Below are 16,141 nucleotides of genomic sequence, written 5' to 3'. Positions count from 1 at the left end.
AACATCCATGTTAATAGCATAAAACGGCAAAGTGCATATGCCTACAAATATGACAAATATGACTATATTCATGTCACCAGAATACTCATGTCTCCGGATCTGCAACGTTGACAATGCCAAAGTCATATACATTGATCGGATCTGCACTTGTTCAAAGCTAATCTTTCAAACTGAATCAAATAAACACCGCACTAAGACGGAAAATCAAAAACACGCCGCACAAAGACGGGAAATCAAAACAAACAGTGTCGTTCAGAGACGACGAAATCACAAAAACAAACGAAAGAAAACAAAAAATATGTGAAATCACTTATTCAATTAGGAGAGAAGGAAAAGTAATTTGGAGGGGTGATTTTTGGGTCAAAATTGACTCTAAATCACCCCTCTGAAAAGAAGAAGAAGAAGAAGAAGAAGAAGAAGAAGAAGAAGAAGAAGAAGAAAGGGGTGACGGCTAGAGTATGAATATTACTTAATTTATATAAGTAAAATTATCGTGAATGTTTTTTTATGGGTTAAATTTAATATATTAATTTATTTTTTGTTATATTTGGTCACTTTGTAAAAAAATTACTAGCTTCACCATTGCCTCTAGTTAATCTATATCTAGTTATCTACAATTTTCTTATTTTATTTACCACCCTTATATTTGTATAATAATTCTCAAACATCCATTCAATGCCTTTATTTTTCTTTATCTCTCTTTCTATGCCTTTATTTTCCGCTATATCTCTTTTTATCACATTACATACTTCTCACATTACTCTATTGATATCTCTCTCATATTATAAACCAAATAATTTGTGTAATTTTTTTTAGGGGAATTGGTGTAAATTATAATTTTACAATTTTCCTTTTATTTGGTACTCCCTCTATCCCACAATACAGTAGAAACTCTTTAATTTAATACTCGGTAAATTAATAAACTCTCTAAAATAATAAATTTGTCCGGTCCTGACTTGGGCCAATGTAAAAAATTGAAAAACTCGATAAAATAATAAGATAATAATTTTTCGGGAGATCCCTTTATAATTTTCGATCCCAAGAAAATCATAAATTAATAATTCATAGAAACTGAAAAAAAAATATATTAAGAATACATTGAACACATTTGTTCCTCTTGTTTACATTTATTGTACTTCAAAAGTCATTATTGATTTCCAATGCATATGAACACAGTAGTTACTAATTTACGTTGAGTCCCAAGGTTCGCTGCAACGTAATTCTAAGAGGCATAGATTAATTTGCCTTTTTGTTTGGCATGTACAGTATAATTATTTAAAAACTCTTTAAATTAATAATTATTAATTTATCGATAAATTAATAACTCTCTAAATTAATAAATTTCTTCGGTCCTGACATTATTAATTCATAGAGTTTTAACTGTAGATCTATTTGAAAATGTGCACCATTGATCTAACATATTTTGACCACATTTTTCTACTAATATACAAAGATAAATAATACTCCCTCCGATCCTATTTACAAGAGACATTTCAGTCAACAAAAGTTAATGTATCTGGTCTAATTTTTTAACCAGATACATCAATTTTTATTGACCCAAATTTTTCTTATATAGGACCGGAGGGAGTATTATATAAGATGTTGTTGAATTCATCTCGATAAATATTTTTAAAACATTAAATTTTCATAATTTTTCTAATAAATAATTGAATATATTAAAGATAAAATATATACATTGGTATGTGTGACAGAGTCAACTGTGTTGCTTAATATGGAATCGAGAAAGTATAATTATTGCTCAGCCCCCAAAAAAGAAATTATAATTGTTTCACAAATGTCCCATCCATTGCCAACTACTACATTTGGAAGATACCCCCGGGCACTCTTTAAACATACCAAATTAGGAAAATATTTTTAAAAGAAATTCAAATAGTTCAATTTTCAATGCATTGAATACATAATTTTTTTATAAGTTACTATTTAAGACCCTTAAAGAGTACTTTGGGGGCACTCGTTAACATTTCCCATAAAATAATTACACAAATAATGTTCCGACAAGAGTATTATTGGCACACATAAAAAAAACGTGCAACTTATCAATTAACTTCGATCACAATAACACAACTTTTATAAGAGAAACCGAGCATTATACAAAAGCCAAGAGGAACCAAAAAACAAAAAACATTGAAACGTTTCTAACTTTTCATGCAAACAATGGCACCAGCGAAAACTCTCGATTATTTACCTCAGAAAAACACACTCGAGTCTAGTTTCATCAGGGACGAAAGCACTCGTCCAAAAGTTGCTTATTACAATCAGTTAAGCAATGAGATTCCAATTATTTCTCTCGCCGGAATCGACGACGTTGCTGGCCGCAGAGTAGAGATTTGTGACCAGATTGCAAAAGCTTGCGAGAACTGGGGTATCTTCCAAGTTGTTGATCATGGTGTGGATCAAAAGCTCATTTATGAGATGACAAGTTTTTCTAAAGGGTTCTTTGATTTGCCACTAGAAGAGAAGCTTCGGTTTGACATGTCTGGTGGTAAAAAGGGTGGCTTCGTAGTAGTAAGAATTTTTTTCTCTTCTTTTTCTCTTTCTTTCACTTTTCACACACTTGCATTTTTAGGGTGTATTTTGCGAGTTACATTTTGGAGCGGAAAGCCATTGGAGGGTTAAGTGTGTCTTAGAACACACCAACTAATTTTTATGTGGGAGTGTTTTACTAGGTGCATTTAACCATTTTGTAGTTATCACTTGTTAAAATACTCGTTCTAAACATGGGCGGATCTGGACTAAAAAATAAGTTGGTGTATTCTAGCAAATGTCTGTAGGAGTTGCTAACATACACCCACTTAGTTTTTAAAAGGTGTGTTATAGCAACATACACCTTGAGGTGTATTTATCAATTTTTTAGTTATAACTTGCTAAAACACCCGCACATAAAAACTAGTGAGTGTGTTCTAGCAAATTTCTATATATCATTAATTGATTGATGTGGCGATTATAAATGTTTTCTTAATTGTGTGTGCAAAGTTATTTTAAAGTGTCAGCTCACTCCATTAGTCTTGATTAATATTGTGTATTTGGTTCAATTTTCGGTTTAATGTTTACACATATCACACAAACTATACACACACAAAATAAGTTCTAATTATGGACAGGGTCCCTAATCAATGTCGGTGTGTCACAAGTTGTGCATTACGTAGACTTTTCTCTTCAAATGGGTTAGAATTTGTCAAATTGCAACTTGCAACCAACCAACACTTTCTCTTCAAATGGGAGGACTAGATTTCTCAAATGGGTCCCTACTTTGTTATGGTGGAACCTTTGGCTGGAGGGGGAGTCTTGAAAAATAGATTCAGTCGACTCTGAGTTAGTTGAAAACATAATGGTACCAATTTTAAAGATGAATCAGTTAGGTTGGGGGGAAGTGTTAAAGGACAATCTCAAACTTCATGGAAGCACAAATCAAGCTTGCAATGAGCAAGATGAAGAAGAAAAGATGAAACTGAAAACTGTTTATTATTTCATGTGAATCACCGTATTACAAAAGAGCTACTCATAGGTATATATAGAACCTTTTATATTCTAACTCAACTATGGTTACTTAACTCTCAAGTAACTAACTATTACAACTGTAATTTGTTGAGCTACTAATTAGTTACACAATGAAACATGCTAAGCAAGTAACCACAACCAACTTAAACTTCACTATCTTTAACATCCCCCCTTAAGTTGGAGTAGATATCAATCATGCCAAGCTTGCTCTGAAGACTATTGAAAGGACCAGGATGCAATGATTTTGTCAGTATGTCAGTAACTTGCTCTTTAGATGATACTGGCAACAGATGAATGACACCTTCTTGTACCTTGTCTCTGACTACATGACAATCCATCTCTATGTGTTTAGTCCTCTCATGAAACTAGAGCTGTCAAAACGGGCCGGCCCGCCGAATAAAATGCAGGGCCTGGGCCAAATAATTGCAGCCCGAATCGGTTATCGGGCTTTTTAGCCTGGCCCGAAAAAGCCCGGAGCCCGGTAGGGCTAGCCCGGTCGGGCCTCGGGCGGCCCGCAAGCCCGCCAAAAAATACAATTTTTTTTGTCTTTGTCCCGTATATGCTGATTCAGTGTATCGTATTTATAGATAATGAATTTAGCTTCCTTGATGCTATGAAAATTTGTTATTGAATTGCAGTTGTTGATGGTTTTACTGGTTTAACATTGAAAAACTACAAGGATTGCAGTTTTTCATTGTTACTGTCTTACTGAACATACTAAATTTGTGCTTATACTTGTCGCCATTGCTGCATTTGTTTTCTGCTGGTGCATGGATCTTTCTGTCTTTCTTTCTTATAGATTTCATTAGATACATTTGATGGAATTATCTAAATTTCTATAAACCTTGATTAATCATGATAATACAAGATTATAGTATATTAAACACCTTTTGCATTCAAGAGATAGGTCCAAAATGTGTTTATAGATTCCACAGGCACACTGTAAAACCCTGCCAAAAATGCATTGCTCATATGCTCAAGATAAATTTGTCATTGAAGAATGGTTCCAACATATGACAATGCTCTAGTTAATTAAAGATATAAATAATAAAAGTGGCATCATAATGCAATAAGCAAGAATGGTTTCAACTTATTTTAATAAAATTATTTTTTGATTTTTGAAAGAAAAAAAAAGAAGATACGGGCCAGGGCCGGCCCATTAGCCCGGGAGCCCGTGCAGGGCCGGGCTCGGGCCCCAAGTAAAGGAGCCATTGTCCTTCACAGGTAGCTTGGGCCAGGGCTCTATACTCAGCTTCTGATGAAGACCTTGAGACCACATATTGCTTTTTTACTTTTCCAGCTTATAAGTGACTTGCCAAGAAAGAAACAGAAGCCAGTTGTAGATCTTCTGGTATCTTGACATGCTCCCCAGTCAGAATCAGAAAAGCCCTTTAGAGTTAGGGATGATGATGAATTGAAGAATAACCCTTGGCCAGGATTATTTTTAAGAAACTTGAGAACATGCAATCCTGCAAGCATATGCTCAGTAGTAGGAGCATCTAGAAATTGACTCAATTTACTCACTGCATAAGCTATTTCTGGTCTGGAGTGAGTCAAATATAACAGTCTGCCAATCAACTTTCTATATGTTGTTGATTCAGATAGAAGTTCTCCAGAATTCTTATGTAGTTGGAGTTGAGGTTGCATAGGAGTGGGACATGGCTTTGAACTTAAGAGACCAGCATCTTGTAATAAATCTAGAGTGTATTTTCTCTGACATAAAGTGATTCCAGCTTGTGATCTTGAAACTTCAAATCCTAGAAAATATTTCAGAGTTCCTAGATCTTTGATGCTGAATTTTTTGTCCAATAGGGTTTTAATTTGTTGGATTTCAGTAATATCAGTCCCCCTAAGACCAAATCATCTACATAGACCAGAATAACAGTGAAACCCTGAGCAAATTTCTTAGTGAAAAGGGAGTAATCTGCTTTGGATTGGATATAGCCTGAAGAGAGTAATGTTTCAGTGAGTTTGGTGTTCCATTGTCTGCTTGCCTGTTTCAACCCATAAAGGGATCTTTGCAATTTACACACTTGATCAGGGGCAGATAAAATAAGACCAGGGGGCGGCTACATATATACTTCCTCATTGAGATCACCATGAAGGAAGGCAGTATTGACATCAAGTTGGTAAAGAAGCCAATTTTGAGAGGCAGCAATTGACAAAAGTACTCTAATGGTTGTCATTTTGACTACTGGACTGAAGGTGTCCATATAATCAATCCCTTCTGTCTGTGTGAAACCCTTAGCAACAAGCCTGGCCTTATATCTCTCAACAGTGCCATTAGCATGAAGCTTAAGTTTGAAGACCCATTTGCAACCAATGGCTTTCTTATGAGCAGGCAAGGAAGTTAATATCCATGTGTTGTTCTTGTTCAATGCTTCTAACTCCACTCTGACAACATTTTTCCAATTTTCATCACACATTGCATCATCATAGTTTGTAGGTTCATGGTTAGATGATAAGGATAGAGTAAAGTGTTTGTGTGCAGAAGAGAGTTGGTGATAAGACAAGTAAGAAGATAAAGGGTACTTACAAGATTCAGCAGATGATGATGAGGCAGATAGAGAAGGAGGATGGATTGTATTGTTGAGCAAGTTACAATGATATGCTTCTAGATATGCAGGTGGTTTGTGAATTCTAGAAGATTTTCTGATGATGGGAATGTTATGCATTGAAGAAGAATCATGGGATTCAGAAGAAGAAGAATGGGATGCAGTTGATGCAGATGTATTCATATGATCAAGGGAATCAGATGAATCAACAGTTGATGATGATAATGGGGATGTGGTAGGAATGGATGACGAATCAATTGATGTATGATGTGGAGATGAATGATTATGATTATGATTATGAGCAGGGATACTATCATCAAATAAAGACTGTGCAGAAGTAGAAAATGCAGGTTTATGAGCACTATCAGATGGCACATTTGATTGATAGGGAAATATATGTTCAAAAAATATAACATCTCTAGAGATGAAAATTTCCTTGTTGAGTAAATCAAACAAAATATGACCTTTAACACCTTGTTTATACCCTAAGTAAACACATTTTCTTGATCTGGAATCTAGTTTATGTCTATTGGCTTGAAGAGTAGAATCAAAGCATAAAGATCCAAACACTTTGAGGGAACTAATATCTGGTATACAATCATAGACAATTTGAAAGGGACATTTTTGAGACAAAAAAGGTGAAGGTAACCTATTGATAATGTGAACAGCATGGCCAATGGCATGAGCCCAAAAAGTTTTTGGCAGATTAGATTGAAATAAAAGAGATCTAGCAACCCCAAGAATATGTTGATGCTTTCTCTCTACTATGCCATTCTGCTGAGGAGTGCTGACACAGGAAGTTTGATGTAATATGCCTGTGGCATTGTAAAAATCTTTTAAAATAAACTCTTGACCATTATCAGTTATGATGGTTTTGATTTTTGAATTAAACTGAGTTTGAACCAAGTTAACAAAGGATTTGATGATAGTAGCAGTCTCAGATTTAAGCCTCATTACGTAAACCCAAGTGAATCTGCTTTTATCATCAACAATATTAAGAAAATACTTGAAACCAAACATGGAGGTGATGGCCAGAGGGCCCCAAATATCCATATGAACTAAATCAAAAACTTTACTAGACTGATGAGTACTTAAAGAAAAAGGAAGCCTCTTTTGCTTAGCATAAAAACAAACATCACAAGGATCAAAAGAATTACTAATGGAAACACAAGGAAAATTTTTCTTTATTTCAATCAACTTGTCATATGAGGCATGCCCAAAACGCATATGCCACAGATTACAATCTTTATTCATAGTTTTGACATTATTGACACAATGTAAACTAGGAGTATACACTATACTAGCTAAAGGTGTCTTGAGCAGATACAATCCATCTTCTAACTCAGCTGCACCAATCATCTTCTGGGAATGCTTTGCCTGTATCAAACACCTTGAATCATCAAAAAAGAATGTGCAGTGCAGGTTTTTAATCATTTTAGGAATGGACATAAGGTTGAATGAAAATTGAGGGAAATATAACACATCAGTGAGATAAAAATCAGAAGTAAAAACTATAGTGCCTATTAATGTTGTAGAAACAATGGAACCATTAATATAGGCACTATAGTTTTTACTTCTGATTTTTATCTCACTGATGTGTTATATTTCCCTCAATTTTCATTCAACCTTAATAGATAAAAATCAGAAGTAAAAACTATAGCACCTATAAAAATCAAATTACCATCAGTGAGATAAAGCATCAGGTTTGGGTAATGTGGGAATGGTGCAGATAATACCTGTGCGTTATGCATGAGTAGTGGTGATATGATTCAAACTATGAGATGACAAAGTGTTTGAATTTTGTAAAAGTGCTAGCAAAGCTTTGTGTTGCTCAGAAGTAAGAGAGAATTTCTCAGCTGTAGATTCATTCTGACCATCTTCAACATTTCCAAAATTTTGTTCTTCTTCATTTCCATTGACATTGGTACAATTGTTGATGGAGTTTTCTTGCTGATAATGAGGAGGAAAACCATATTTCTTGAAACAAGTGTCAACGGTATGATTAGACTTTCCACAGAAAGTGCAAGCCCTAATTCCTTTACCTCTACCATATGAAGACCTGCCTCCCCTATCACCTCTACCACGAGAAGCATTCACATTACCTTTACCATATGAAGAATTCCCAGCAAAAGAGTTATTAGAAACAGCTAACAGCTTTGATTCATCTAATGGAACAACCACTTGTCTTTCTTGCTGAACAAGTAAAGAATAAACTTTGCCAATGCTGGGAAGAGGATCCATCAACATAATTTGAGACCTTACAGCTGAAAATTGCTCATTCAAACCCTTAAGAAAACGTATAACCTGATCAGAATCTTTATACTCACGCATCTTTGCAATAGCTTTGCAATCAGCCACACAATTACTGGTGGGAATGGGTCTGAAGTTGTCTAGTTCTTGCCAAAGTTTCTTCATTTTAGTGTAATAAGAGGAGATAGAACTCTCACCTTGCTTCAGGGTGTAAATTTCCTCTTGAAGATCTGAAATACGAAAGATATCACCTTGATAAAACCTTTCTTTGAGTTCTGTCCAGATTTCAAATGCAGTATCCATCCACAAAATGCTCTGAGAAATTTCAGGATCAACTGAATTGCTCATCCATGACATTATCATTGTGTTACAACGATCCCACGCTATGGAATCATAATCATCATCACTTGGTCTTGGAAGCGTACCATTGATGAAATGCAATTTGTGCTTTGATCGTAACGCAACTTGCATGGAACGAGACCAAGAATGATAATTGGAGCCAGAAAGAAGAGGAGTAACAAGAACAGCACCAGCATTTTCATTTGGATGCATGAAATATGGACTCAACGTATTAGTTTGATAACCCTTGTTCTTGGGCGTAGTGAAACCGCCATGAAAGCTACTAGAAGAACCTTCATCAGACATGATGAATTGAAAACAACTCAAAACAAACTAAATTGATCGAAAAAGAATCAAACGGGAAGAAAACAGAGGAAAAAATTGCAATTTATGGAAGCAAAAAATTGCAATTGACGGAAGAAGAAACAGAGACGAAACGCAACGGAAGGAAAAGAATAACTGGAGTTGAGATTTGGTATGCGACTGATACCATGTTAAAGGACAATCTCAAACTCCATGGAAGCACAAATCAAGCTTGCAATGAGCAAGATGAAGAAGAAAAGATGAAACTGAAAACTGTTTATTATTTCATGTGAATAACCGTATTACAAAAGAGCTACTCATAGGTATATATAGAACCTTTTATATTCTAACTCAACTATGGTTACTTAACTCTCAAGTAACTAACTACTAACTAACTATTACAGCTGTAATTTGTTGAGCTACTAATTAGTTACACAATGAAACATGCTAAGCAAGTAACCACAACCAACTTAAACTTCACTATCTTTAACAGGAAGGCTGGGCAAGCTAGAAAAAAAATATTTTTGAATTGGTTGATATGCATTTATATTAAGCTATCTGAAATAATAAACATTGAATTATAAGGTGCATTAATATGAACCAGTATGAGCCATTCAAAAATATTTACACATGGACCTTTACCAATAAAAGAAAATTTTAGAATAATAAAATTGGAAGAACAAAATGATATTTATCTAAATTTATAAAAATAAAAAAAAAATGATATCAATATTTTTATAATTATATATGCACCCAAACTACTTATATATTGGATCTCCTATTTACAGGGAAAAGAGATGAATGATTGGAGAGAGCGAATGCTATACTTTTCATACCCAATTAGTGAAAGAGATTATTCAAGGTGGCCAGATAAGCCAGAAGGATGGAAAGAGGTAACAGAAGAATACAGTGAGAAGCTAATGAGTTTAACATGCAAGTTGTTTGAGGTGTTATCTGAGGCTATGGGGTTAGAAAAAGAAGCTTTGACAAAAGCATGTGTTGATATGGTTCAAAAGATTGTGGTAAATTACTACCCAAAATGCCCTCAACCTGACCTTACTCTTGGCTTGAAACGACACACTGATCCTGGCACAATCACTCTGGTGTTTCAAGAACAAGTGGGTGGCCTTCAAGTTACTAGAGATGAGGGTGAGACGTGGATCACTGTTCCTCCAGTTGAAGGTGCTTTTGTTGTCAATATTGGAGATCATGGTCACGTAAGTACACTTTTCTTTTTCTTGTATGCAGTTAGAGTGCAAATATGGTTTATGATAGAATACTGTGGCGTAATTTGATTCATGTAGCCGACCCTATTTAATGGGATAAAGCTTGGTTGTTGTTGTAGTTAGAATGCAAAGAAAAATGTGAATTTTTTTTTTTTACCAACTATATGGTTTTAAATTGCAATTGAGGTCATAGTGTAGTTAAGGTGAACCCTAATACGGCAAAATTCGCAATGTCGGGGCGATATTGCAACACAATTATTGTTCTTACAACAATTTAAAACAATTTGTCAAAAATAAAAAAATTTAAAACAATGCTAAAAACTAATTTTTTTTTTTGGTTACAGTGCTAAAACAATGCTAAAAACTAATATGTCCTTGAACTATTATTATTATTGTACTTATGATGTAGGTCCTGAATCTTTTAGACTTTAAAAACTTGTCATTTAAATTGTACCTCTGATTTCAAATGTAAGAAACAAAAAAATAAAATTGGTGGTCTCAAATATAAGAAAAAGTATAGTAAAATGAACTTATTAAAGGCCACAATTCCAAATTTACCCTCATTAAACTCACTTTTCTTTAATGTCTTTACTACTCCAAGACAAGGGTAAAATTGAAAAAATATAACTTTTTATAATAACTTAAATGTGGTCAATCCACTTTCTTACTATGTGTGCATTATTTTTTGTTTCTTACATTTGAGACCGGAGGGCATACCAAAAAACTTGTCATTGAATAAATACAATAGGCATGGTTCGTGAACTATGATGTAGGTCCTGAATTATTATTTTTTGACAAAAATGTAGGTCCCGAATTATTAGACTTTAAAAATTTGTCATTTAAATTGTACCAAAAAACAAAAAACTTGTCATTGAATAAATACAATAGGCATAGCTCGTGAATTATGATGTAGGTCCTGAATTATTAGACTTTAAAAACTTGTCATTTAAATTGTACCAAAAAACAAAAAACAAACTTGTCATTGAATAAATACAATAGCCATAGCTCGTGAATTAAGTGTTCATATAAAATTATATCTATTTGGTCATACTTCACATGGTCCAATTTATTTTGGCAAATCTTGCAAAATCATTTTAAGCTCATTATTTTAAGACGTGTTGGGAAAGAGTTTGTGAATATGAATTACTCAAAAAAAAAAAAAAAAGACATTCATAATTTTCAAATACTAACGCAAAAAAAAAAGCGGAAATGCGAGCACGTAAGTATCCGTCTTTTCGTCAATACTACGTAATCATTTTGCTACTATGTAGTGTACACTATTTTATTACTACATATTATTAATTTGCGCGTGGTGCATGCAGTATTTAAGTAATGGACGGTTCAAAAGAGCTGATCACAGGGCAGTGGTTAATTCAAGCTACAGCCGTTTATCCGTAGCAACATTCCAATATCCAGCAACAGATGCAATTGTGTACCCTTTGAAGGTCAGAGAGGGAGAGAAATATGTGATGGAGGAACACCTCACTTTTGCTGAAATATACAGGAGGAACATGAGCAATTACCTTGAGCAAAAGTGAATGTTAGGGACCTGCAGAAGGCAAAATTTGAGGTCAAACCTTTGAATGAGATTCTTGATTAGACATAATTTACATATCAATAATTATTTATAGATATGGAATTCACGTTATGAAACTGTCTTCATCTCCAATAACGTCGTGAATGTTAAACAATTGATGGATCGTATTAAGTTATTCTCTCGTGGATATTGTCTATTGAATGAGTCCTCAAACTCTCGTTGTATGCTAAGATAGTTTTGGGTGGAGCTTCTTGGTGTTGTTTGTCTTTTGTTTATATATTTGTCCCTTTTTTTGATGTTGGTTCTCTTGTTTGATTTTATTATTTTTTTGTCTTTTTACATTTTGCATTTCCATTTGTAATGGATGGAAAGGGGTGTAAGTGGTTCGGACAAAACCGACAAAATTGAAAGTCTAAACCAAACCAAACTGAAATAGTATTCGACCTTGAATGGTTTGGTTTAAAATTAAACCGAATCAATCTAAACCAATCTAGCTTGGTTATGTAACATCCCTATTTTACATTTAATTTTAATAAATGAAATTAATAGGTGAAGCGTAATTATTATTATTATTATTATTATTATTATTATTGTTGTTGTTGTTGTTGTTGTTGTTGTTGTTGTTGTTTTGCCTCTATAACAAGTTGTTGCTGAAAAGAGAATATGTAGTAAATGTTGGGTGAAGAATGGGTGGAGAAATTAAATAAAAAACAAAGGGAGGGGTCCGAGCACGATGATTCTAAGAGTTGGGGGTATAGAAATTAAGTTTTTAATAATTAGGGGAGGGACAGAGTAAAATAGTAGTGATTAGCAGTGGAAAGGAATTGAGACAAGCATTGGTCCGAACATAAATAGGAACTGTTAAGTTAGAATAGTCAGTTTCTACTGAACGTGAAAAGGAAAAGAAAAGAGCAGCAGAGGAAGAGGAACCCTAGTGCGACAACGTCTAGCCACAACCCAAATTTCTCTAAGGATTCGAGGTAAGGGGGAGAATCACTTCATATCTAGGGTTTAATATTTTGTTGTGGGGTTGTTTAATTCTTGAGATAGGATTGTTGTTATGATGAAGAATTCCACTGAAAGATTATGATGAATGAAGGTAAAATTGTTGTTGAAAAATAAATACTAAGGGAACCAAGTTAGATATTACAATTAAGAATTTGACTCTAAAAGAGTGTCAAATTAGATAGGTTAAGAAGGAATTAACGTCCAAACAGTAGGGTAACCCTAGAGTTATATTTAGGGACGATTTAGGTAAGTTAAGGGTCCAAAAATGGGAGTTTGGGACTACTTAGGATTGATCCCGAGGCCGAAAACTCTGTTTTTCAGGCCTTCGAATCGATTCAAATATCTGTGAATCGTATCGATCTTCATCTGGGGATTTCGAATCGACTCACAGAATCCTTGAATCGTATCACATAAAGTTTCTGAACTTGATTGAATCGATTCATATAAAGTTATAGATATGGGTGTTAGCTTTCATTTAGCTTTGGAGGGGCTCCTTTTCGACATGTAGAACTCAAGATATGATCAAAATACTATATAGGGGTCAACACAGTCGTGTACCCTACCCTAGTCTAAGAAAAACCATTTTTAAGCTTCCAAAGAGTCGTTAAGATGTATAAGAAGGTCCCTAACCAATCAACTTAGATGAGGGGAGTCTAATTTAGGATTCTAAGCTAGTTTTCGAGGGCATAAATTGACTTATAACGGAGGGGTAATTAAGAGTGTAACAAGTGACGTAATTATAAAAGATGGAGAGCTAAGCTTATTGTGACTTGTAAGAGGGCCGTAATCAAAATGTAGTAATGCTAAGGATATTATTGTTAAAAGTTGTGGTATGCAAGGGAGACGGGGGTTAGGATGATAAACTTAGATTAGCGTAATTAATGAAACGGTGAACATAATGATGTTAGAAATTAAAAGGGTAAAAAGGGTAATGTGTATATCAAATTGATGAGGAAACTAGCGAACGTTAAAAGTAATCTTGGTATTGATGTTAATGGTGTTTGATAAATACTTGGTGTTGTGAGTGGTGATGGACTATACATCGTAAAGGGTAGAAAATATGGTGAGGCGTGGATGAGATATATACATAATTGGTGACGGAAGTGGTGGTGTTGAACTATGGTGTTGACTTTGTTTCTGTTGTGATGTTGTGCATAGTCATGGTAGTCATGCATTATGATTGATATGTTGATGATGTGTTGATGATGTGCTGATGTGTTTTACTTGATGAGTCAGTCCCCATGCATGCATAATAGAATTAAGTATAGGGAAAAATGGTGTTAATTATGTTGAAAAGTCCAGTGACATACCTCTATCAAATTGGTGCTGAAAAGTCTAGTAATATATCTCTGACAACTTGGTGTTGATAGGTGTGGTACCACATTCATACAAGTCTTAGGTAGAGTTCATATCCATTTACATGATGTTGTTGGTACTTGATGTTTTAATGTGAAGTGTTGAGATGATGTGATGTACGATGTGCTGAGAAAGAATAACAATTGTTGATAATCTATAGTGGTGGGATATTATTCTTATGTAATGTTGATGTAGTGACTGTTTTCCTTATTATTATGTTATGATTGGATTTCTCAACCCCTTTGTTTGTTGTGCTGTTTTATTTTGTGGTGGTTATGCTTGGGTACAAACACTCAGGTTGACGAAGAGTAGTTGTGGGACGTTATAGAAGGTCGACGCAGGGGATGCCTACATTTAGTTCTTTTATTTTTAGTTGAACAAAAATATGTAGTCTCTACGAGCTCTGATTCCTATAACAGTAGGGTTGGGAACGACGATTGAACCTGTAATATCCCGTTCGTCGGTATTGGGATATTACCGATCAAACGTGCCAGAGGACGAATGTTTATGGAAAGTAAGTATAACTGAGAATGTTTATTAATGATATTAGACAAACACGAGTTAAGTATCAGTGTCGGTATAAACACGTTTAAGGCGAAAGGCATAATGGTACTTTTACACAAAAGGGGTATTTAAGTGAATTTGGCCCAAAATATTTCATTTGGAATTGCTCTTTCTCTCTCTAGGTTTTGAGAAAAATAAATTCTCTCCTCCTTCTCTCTACCCATCGCCCTCCCTCTCTTCTCCAACTCTTCCAAAAGTTTGATCCAACCTTGATTCAAGTTAAGCAATGTTCCCTCATGATCTCTTAAGCAAAAGGTAGTTTGGTTCTAGTTTGATTTTACTCCTTTCATCACAAGGGCAAGATTGAAGAAGTTAGGGTTTGAATGATGTTAAGTGAAGGTGATGCTTGGAAGCTTGGTGAATCAAGCATGGATGCTAGCAACTTAACAAGCAAGAAACAACTATGGGTTTGAATTGAAGCTTTGAGGTTATCTTGGAATCAAGATCAAGAGCTACGGTTTGTGTAAAGTGGAAGTTGAAGATGGAAGCTTGTTATTGCAGAATCTTAGGTGAGTTTTATAGATAGTTTACCCACCCATGGGACTATGTGTTTAACTTTGTAAGGAAAACATGAATTTTCTAGGGTTTTATGTATTGTGATTAGTTGCCCTTTTCATGCCATGGTTGCTAAACATGTAAATACTTGCTATACGAATGTTTTTCAGGCATCCTACGATCCGCAGAGTTAAAATATACTTTGGGTCACTTGGTTTTAAGGTTTTCGAGCTAGAAATACCATTTTTACAAGTTCTGGACTGTCACAACTCGCCGGGGCAAGCTAGGACTCGCCATGGCGAGCTAGACCACAGAACACAGGGTCTGCTCGCCACCAACTTTCCACTAACTCGCCACGGCGAGCTGACAGCACCAAAACGTGCTATTGGCTCGTTCCAGGCAGTTTCTGGCACTTTCGTGTCGGGTTTTCTCTGTGATGTTTTTACAAAAGTAAACCCCTCAAAACAAGGTCCTCTTTGGTAATCTTTTAAAAGGTTTTTCTTGAGAATGAAGCAAGTATTTAACATAATTAGTAGTGCTTGGCATACGAGAGAATGATATAATATAAGTCGGGTAGCAAACTAATATTTAAGGAAGGGAATGAATGTAGAGCCTCGACATAGTTGGTCGAGAACTAGAATGCTATGCATGAGTCCTATGTATGATAAGACGCGAAATGTTTAGTGTATTCTCTTCGCACATGAACTAGAATGACCATGCAAGCATGTTAAGCCGTGAATAGATAAGCTAATCCCTTCACTATGAATGAGTATGTCTATGTAGTAAGTTTACCGCTAAACTGGTAGATCATGGACCCGTGGTAAACGAGCAAGTATGTATAGGTTTAACCCTTCATGTATGTATGATCAAGACTATGAAGCATGTGTAGTTTACCACTAATGGGATCGATCAAGGATCTGTGGTAAATGAGTATGTAAGATGTATGTGTCGTGGGAACGGGATAAGCTCTGCAAGGGGGCCCCATACAT

The 16,141-nt window shown here is 34.9% G+C and overlaps 1 protein-coding gene and 1 pseudogene across 2 annotated transcripts; one reads left to right on the top strand and one right to left on the bottom strand.

Annotated features, from left to right (window-relative positions):
* Positions 1-2,064: 2,064 nt before the first annotated feature.
* LOC146938652 (naringenin,2-oxoglutarate 3-dioxygenase-like) lies at positions 2,065-11,975 on the top strand (annotated as a pseudogene). The gene is made up of 3 exons (XR_015031374.1): positions 2,065-2,526; positions 9,755-10,183; positions 11,515-11,975. The product of XR_015031374.1 is annotated as a naringenin,2-oxoglutarate 3-dioxygenase-like (transcript).
* Positions 7,798-9,110, bottom strand: LOC146938653 (uncharacterized). The gene has a single exon (XM_085752576.1). It carries the CDS (start codon positions 8,967-8,969, stop codon positions 7,818-7,820), a length of 1,152 nt encoding a protein of 383 aa, XP_085608702.1. The 5' UTR covers positions 8,970-9,110; the 3' UTR covers positions 7,798-7,817.
* Positions 11,976-16,141: the final 4,166 nt, after the last annotated feature.

Source organism: Medicago sativa, chromosome 3 (genome assembly GCF_051527215.1).
Source record: "Medicago sativa cultivar Bolivia chromosome 3, Bolivia_mono, whole genome shotgun sequence".
NCBI lineage: Eukaryota > Viridiplantae > Streptophyta > Magnoliopsida > Fabales > Fabaceae > Medicago > Medicago sativa.
This window is presented reverse-complemented; position numbering and strand designations above follow the sequence as displayed.